Below are 8,052 nucleotides of genomic sequence, written 5' to 3' on the forward strand. Positions count from 1 at the left end.
GGGAGGCTGGGAGTGTTCTGGAAACCTGGTTATAGCTATATAAGCAATGGGCCTGGCTGGTTAGTTTGAGAAGAACTACACAGAGACAAAAGCTGACACGAAGGAAACTACTCAGGGAGACTGCTGAGATCCTTCAACATCTCTGAACAACAGAACTCACTGAAAGTAAGTAGCAACTGATTTATGTGGTTTGTGGCTTTGAATAGAAACATTAGTGCAAACTTTTTAATGTGATGTATTTGTGATGGTGTAGGGTGCATCCTCAGGCTTTAATGTAATCTTTATCTTGTTCACTAAAAGAAAAACTTAAAAGATCATATTAAACAGTACTAATGCATTAATTCTGCTTTATATTATGTCTTCAGTAATGGTGTTATGAAGTTAATTTCACAATCTATTAACTTAATAGTTGAATTGGTGTATTTAATTATTTGATAATAGAAAAGAGGACATTTTATATATTCTGTGAATTAGAATTTTTTCTAATTCACATAATACATAATTCAGAAAGATAAGGGATCATTCAGAGATAATATTTGTTACATTTATATTTTTGTAGTGGAGCAGATACACAAGATTAAACTACAGTCCCCTCAATAATAACCTTGATAATAAGGTTTTTTAAGTGTCTCCTTAATCTTCATGGCAGCTTTGACATATAGAGTATCTGTGTGATAAGTAGATGGTTAAAAAAAATGAGCTACAAACATTTTATCAGCATTACTGACATCAATAATCTCATAATTCTGAATGATTTCAGTTGCTTGATTATAAGTGCTTTCATGGGTAGCATAAGAAGATTACATGTCACCTCTCCATAATTTTCCTAGGAACTTTAAAGGAACAAGCAAGATGTCTTCAGCTAGGGGAATATCCATTGGCATTGATCTGGGCACCACCTATTCTTGTGTTGGGGTTTTCCAGCATGGCAAAGTGGAGATCATTGCCAATGACCAGGGCAACAGGACCACTCCCAGCTATGTGGCCTTTACTGACACAGAGAGGCTCATTGGAGATGCTGCCAAGAACCAGGTCGCCATGAACCCTGCCAACACAGTCTTTGATGCCAAACGACTAATCGGGAGAAAGTTTAACGACTCCATTGTCCAGTCGGACATGAAACTCTGGCCTTTCAAGGTGATCAACGATAATGGAAAGCCCAAAGTTCAGGTGGAGTATAAAGGTGAGACCAAGGCCTTCTACCCAGAGGAAATCTCATCCATGGTTTTGGTTAAAATGAAGGAGATAGCTGAGGCCTATCTGGGACAGAGGGTGTCAAACGCAGTCATCACAGTACCAGCTTATTTCAATGACTCTCAGAGGCAAGCCACTAAGGACGCAGGAGTGATCTCTGGACTGAATGTTCTGAGGATCATCAACGAGCCCACAGCAGCAGCCATTGCCTATGGCCTGGACAAAGGTAAAAGAGGAGAGCGCAACGTGCTCATCTTTGATCTCGGTGGTGGCACCTTTGACGTGTCCATCCTGACCATTGAGGATGGCATCTTTGAGGTAAAAGCCACTGCAGGAGACACACACCTTGGAGGGGAGGATTTTGACAACCGGATGGTCAAACACTTTGTAGAGGAATTTAAAAGAAAGCACAAGAAGGACATTAGCCAAAATAAGAGAGCAGTGAGGAGACTGCGTACAGCTTGTGAGAGAGCAAAGAGAACCCTGTCCTCTAGCACCCAGGCTAGCATTGAGATCGACTCTCTCTTCGAGGGCATTGACTTCTACACCTCCATCACAAGGGCACGCTTTGAGGAGCTCAACTCAGAGCTTTTCAGGGGAACACTGGAGCCAGTTGAGAAAGCCCTTCAAGATGCCAAACTGGATAAGTCCAAGATCCATGAAATTGTCCTGGTTGGTGGCTCCACAAGAATTCCCAAAATCCAGAAGCTATTGCAGGATTTCTTTAATGGCAGAGAACTGAACAAGAGCATCAACCCAGATGAAGCTGTGGCCTACGGTGCAGCAGTACAGGCTGCTATCCTCATGGGTGACACTTCGGAGAACGTTCAAGATCTGCTGCTACTGGACGTGGCACCCCTGTCTCTGGGCATTGAGACTGCAGGTGGAGTTATGACACCTCTTATCAAACGCAACACCACCATCCCTACTAAACAGAACCAGATCTTCTCCACATACTCAGATAACCAGCCGGGTGTGCTGATTCAGGTGTATGAGGGTGAGAGAGCCATGACCAAGGACAACAACCTCCTGGGGAAGTTTGAGCTCACAGGTATCCCTCCTGCTCCCCGAGGTGTACCACAGATTGAGGTTACTTTTGACATTGATGCCAATGGCATTCTGAATGTGTCTGCCGTCGACAAAAGCACTGGCAAAGAAAACAAAATCACAATCACCAATGACAAGGGCCGCCTTAGCAAAGAGGAGATTGAGCGGATGGTACAGGATGCTGAAAAGTACAAAGCTGAGGACGACCAGCAGAGGGAGAAGGTTTCAGCAAAGAACTCACTGGAGTCCTATGCCTACCACATGAAGAGCAGTGTCGAGGATGACAATATGAAAGGAAAGATTAGTGAGGAGGATAAAAAGATGGTCATTGACAAGTGCAACCAAACGATCTCCTGGCTGGAGAACAACCAGCTGGCAGAGAAGGATGAGTATGAGCATCAGCAGAATGAACTAGAGAAGGTGTGCAAGCCGATCGTGACAAAGATGTACCAGGGAGCTGCACCAGGTGGCTGCGGTGGCCAGGCAGGAGGCAGCTCTCAGGGCCCCACTATTGAGGAAGTAGACTAAAACCATGGATGTCAGTATTTTGTTTAAAGAAATATTTTAGCCATATCACTGTTGTTTGGTAGCACAAATACTGTATTTTCACTGTTTTGTCATAATAAAAGTACTTTAAAAGAAAGGCTATTGATTGTTTTGAGAAGTCATTGCACTTGGTAATGCCTTTAATGTGCCTCTGCATGACCTGCTTTGGTCATTAATACACAGCGTAATAATAATAACAAATGTATCCTCCACAATCTGTTGTGTTACTCAAGTTCAGCATAATTTTATTTTTAATTTCATTTATAATAACATGCTCCTTCACAAGCCTTATTGTGATGCAGCTGTAACAGGAAATAACATTTTAAATGTAGGATCTGCAGCTTGTTCTTTAAAACACTCTTGGGAGGAGTGTTGGCAACAGAACAGAAAACAATTTAGCCTGATGGACTCTTTCCCTCAGAAATCACTTCTGCCTGAGAAAATAACATCTGAGAAAAAATGATAGAGTGCTATTCAGCACACTTATCATTCCAAACACTTGTCCCAGCCAAGCCACTCTCCAGGATAATGTCTATTTCTTGACTTGGTAGCTGAGGATGGACCCATTGGAATCTCTCCACACACCAGATCAGGAAAGAGGTGAAAATGATAAAGGAGATCTTTGTCCTGTAGAGGTTCAGGTTAAAAAAGGCAAAATGCTCTCCACAACAAAACTCTCAGTAGTCCGTGGTCGCACAAAATCTTAACAGGTTCCATCCAAAGACATAAAACCAGTGAAAAAAAAAGCATACATCTCATCAGTACCCCTAGATGGAGCAATCTTTAAGGGAAGAACTTTAAACTCTGACATGTTATGTGCTAAGTGCAGGGGACGCTAGGCCAGCTGACTTTGCATACACAATGCTACTTTTGGCCAGCCTCACTGATAACTAAACAGAACTAAATAATTGTGATATTAATTAGAAGCATTACAATTTTTTCTTTAGAAGACACGAAAAGCAATGTGCTTTTCCTGTACTCCCTAGAGCTCTTTCCTTCCTCTACAAAGTTATCACGAGAAAAAGAAAATATGGACAAATCTTACAAATAGAAGTCCAAAGAGAAATTGCATTTTCAGACCAAAAAGACTTTTTGTGTGTTGTATCAAGTTCACTTGTGCTGAACACTTTATAGTATAAAAGGTCTTCAGTAGGGTCTAACCGTCCCTAACCCAAACCTTCTGTCAATGTTATGTTGTTTCCTACTTGTCTTATTGCAATGATAAGACATAAGGACTGTTGTATTCTTAAATGTTATAATATTTATTCATAATTGTCGACCCCTAAGACTTTTCAGGGAGTAGATAGCTAATTCAAAGTGTGTTCCACAAGTTTCAGCCTCAGGAGTGCAGGATATATAAAAGTTTAGCTTATACATCACTTAAATAAGTGCAGGCTGTGAGACTCATACAGTAAATTAACACAATGACAGCACTTTAAAACACTGCACTGCACTGTTGACCAAACGTACTATCACATAACACACCTTCTAATATATGTTTTAGCTCACTCATCAGTTAGTATAGTGACATTATTCTTTAAAAAATCTGAGAAAAATTAGAAATTTATCAAAGCAAAATACTCTCTGTCATTACACTAACATGTGAACTGCAGGGAAACCTGTTATCTGTTACCTGTTACCTATAGAGTATGACTGAAAAAAGCTTTCATATAAGATGTCACTTGACCTGAGATACACACACATGAAATACACTATTATGGATATGCTTTCATTCTGGGAAAAAACTGTTGTTAGCTCTCTTAGTATTGTAAGACTGAGATTATGAGATTACTGACAATGGGTGGTGTCAGAACGCCACAGAGGTAGGGAAATCTTTTTAGTTTGTCAGTAAACTGATCAGTTTAGTTTACTTTAGAATTTCAGTCAGCTCTATGTGTTCATAAAGCTTTTATTTGAGATTATGTAGTTTCCAACCCTGAAATTTTAGGGATGGAGGATATACTTTTGTTTATAAGTGTCACAGACTGTGATTATTGCAACTATGTGATATGACATTGAGCAAAGCATCATGACCTCAGTCTGGTCTTTCTGACTGACATTTACCAAGTACAGAAGAAATAAAAACTCTGGTGTTCAGGGGACGTTTCATGTCAGATTTAAATTATTTATAGTTAGTCTCCTAGCAACAGCAGGAACCCCTGCAGCACATCCCATAATAACCTAATTAGTGCCACTTGGTGGACATTCAAGAGCTGCAGGGTTTACCACAGTGTTTTATGATGGTATGGTAGGACACATCACCAATCAAAGACCACCGCTGTTACATCATAAAAATCAAAATGCTTTTATGAATTAATATTATAAATATATATTAATATGAAGCGCTGAGGAAAAAGAGCAGAGGTGCTATTACATACAGCAAATACCACATATTTAATGACTGTGGATACTGTTCAGGATGTCAAATACTGACTTTCTTGATCACAATATGACATCCATCACAATCAGAGTGGTATACCACGATAGCCAAACAATGACCTGCGACTGCCCACTCCACAAAGCCCCAACTCGCAGCAGTAATAAAGGAAATCAGACATGTAGCACTTCAGCACACACCTCCACTCCATACTTCCACACTTCCATCCACAACTCTCATCATACAACCACAACCACCGGTCTCTCAACAGCAGTGACACATCAAACTTACTGATCACTTAGTGTAAAGCGCGGACCAAGGCGAAACCAAACACACAGTCAACAGAACAACACATCATCATCCAGGCAGCACATGAAGGAGGACAAACAATCAGTAGGTTAGGTGCTGTACATACAACCAGAGAAATAGAAAACAGATGTTACTGCTGCTCCCAGCACAGGGACAGAGGCCAACATAAGGAATTAAAGGCAAAACCACATCTCACCAACTCGGGGTGATGATGTGACTGGTTGCCATGGCAACACTGGACCGGTAGAATTTAAACTGAGAGGAAATGAGGTAAGTGGCTGAATCATCTGTGGGCAGATGTCTTGTCCTGTATAATGCTTGGGCCATAGGATGATATATGGGAAAGTCTTTTCTTGTCCTCTCCTGAGCAGTGATAATGTCTTACCTTAACATTATCTCTCTGCTGAACAAGATGCAGGACAGTGAACTGAGGTACACTTCAGTCTTCAGGGGTGTATACTTGCTGGCAGGAGCTGTTGTACTCTGTATTCTCCCAGTATGGGACACAGAGACAATCTGCCTCCCATGTCCCCAGCAGGTGCTTGATACTTACATTTAATCCTTACACAACAAAAGCTCACAGGTCAGCGGAGCTTTATCCCATGGGATGGAGGCTGGAAGCATACCTAATATCTCCACTGATTTCCACAGTAAAACTTTAGCTGATATCCTTCAGGCTAAACGCAAATAAGCTGCTATGTAAAGTAACAAAGGAAAACTGTATTATTTCCTTTAATCACCAACAGTTCACCTTTTTAGTCACAATTTGTCCATCAAAATCAAACTTGAAACAAACTTAAAATCAAAAAGTCACCTTTATTGAGTTTTTTTTTTTTTTTTTTTTAGCCTTGTCGAGCAAGCAAATAGAAGACAGAAATCACGGCTCCTGCTCCCTCCTTTGCTCTGGTAAAAAAAACAAAAAACATATGAACCCTCCCTGCTGCATGCTGCATAACACTCAAAACAAATCATAAATAATACAACCAACTAATAGTGCCTACATCTTCGTTACACAGTTAAGATAACAATTTATAGTGATAGAAATGACCTAAACAACTTTATGATTACCCTGGTAATGTTGCTTCATTCATTTCTTCTTATTACAGTAGTTTTAAAAATTATTGTTGAATTTATGTTTGTAAACTGTGTCTAAATCTTGGGTAACTCTGTAATGCATTAGTCTAGAGTCAGAGGAATTAGTTAATAATGATTTTATGTTTTTCACCTAATCATAATCTTAGTTTTACATTTCAAGAACAGTAATTTTGCTGAATACACTTACAGTTATTTAAAAACATTACATATCAAAGCACTACATAAAAATAACAGCTCACTGATGTTTCCCATAATTAGACAAACATTTTTCTACTCTGTATATGTGTCACTTTCTTTTTAATCTATCTACTCATTTATAGACTACTTATTTAAAATTTGTTTTTGACCAATTTTGACATTGCATGACAGTCAGTTTCTGGACCTCTCTCGAAGGCTTCAGTCAAAATTCAGTCAAGAAAAAGCTCTTAAAATTAAGCATTTCTTTAAGTAAGTACAATTTTATTGAAATTGTATTTGTTTATGTAAAGTAAGAATCTTTAGTTTGATGTTGAAAACAGAGGATAACAAGCTGTACTCCAAGTTACAGCTGAATACAGCTGTGAAATTACTGCATGTACTTGAGGTCTGATCAACATGGACCTCAACAGTCTGTCCAAAACTGGAGTTCACGTATAGCCCACACTCTCTTAAATTTGATCTTATGTCACATTTGTTATTAGTGTGCACAATGTGAAGTTGCAGAGGTCTTTTCATAACATTATAAATATTCTTTTTTTTAAAAACTCATTCCAAGAATTGACTTTTCAAGAGAACATAAATTAATGACTACATTATTTGTGGTATGACCTAAAACCTATTCCAGTCCATTTTTTTTTTTTATCAGATTTACCTTTTTTTTCTTCACATATGCAGTAGTACTTACAAGACTTGTAAGAAGACCTTAGACTTGAGGTGAGGAGTTCCTCTTTAAATGATATTTTGAATAGAATAGCCCACTTTTGCTTGCGATTGGTATTTTAAATGTTTATTTTATTGGTATTTGAGTAAAACATATGAACACTCTTTCCGACAATGATAAATAATCACTAAATGATAATCTTTACTACTGAACAGCTCATTCGAGAAGCTAGTTTAGACGTTTTGTTCACTGAAGGATCCACTAGGTGGCAACAGTCACCAACATCATGACTTTTCTGAACACATTGGAGGACTCAGCTACCTGTTGGATCAGACTTGTAGTTGCTAAACAATGACAATAATCATATCTTCTTCTAGGTACATAGATGTAATATCCCATCAGTCAGTGTGTTCAAGTACAGTATGTCCCTCACATTTTCACATGCAGGAGTAGACATATCACAAACACCTGTACGACCTAAACGATCCCATGCAATAGCCACGCAGTGAAAGGTAGCCTGCACCACAGTGCACAGCAAATCTGTGTTGTTTGTAGCTACTTGTTGCTGTTTGCTTTCTATATGACTCATTACATCTGAAGCTGTTGGTACTGCAGTGCAGGTCAG

The 8,052-nt window shown here is 39.2% G+C and overlaps 1 protein-coding gene across 1 annotated transcript; it reads left to right on the forward strand.

The window, feature by feature from the left end:
• The first annotated feature begins 24 nt into the window (after positions 1–24).
• hspa1b (heat shock protein family A (Hsp70) member 1B) lies at positions 25–2,884 on the forward strand. The gene is made up of 2 exons (XM_071476032.1): positions 25–165; positions 831–2,884. The coding sequence occupies exon 2, from the start codon at positions 853–855 to the stop codon at positions 2,767–2,769; it is 1,917 nt and encodes a 638-aa protein (XP_071332133.1). The 5' UTR covers positions 25–165; positions 831–852; the 3' UTR covers positions 2,770–2,884.
• Positions 2,885–8,052: the final 5,168 nt, after the last annotated feature.

This window comes from Trachinotus anak, unplaced genomic scaffold (genome assembly GCF_046630095.1).
Source record: "Trachinotus anak isolate AG129_WGS33_773 ecotype Australia unplaced genomic scaffold, CSIRO_AGI_Tana_v1 ptg000004l, whole genome shotgun sequence".
NCBI lineage: Eukaryota > Metazoa > Chordata > Actinopteri > Carangiformes > Carangidae > Trachinotus > Trachinotus anak.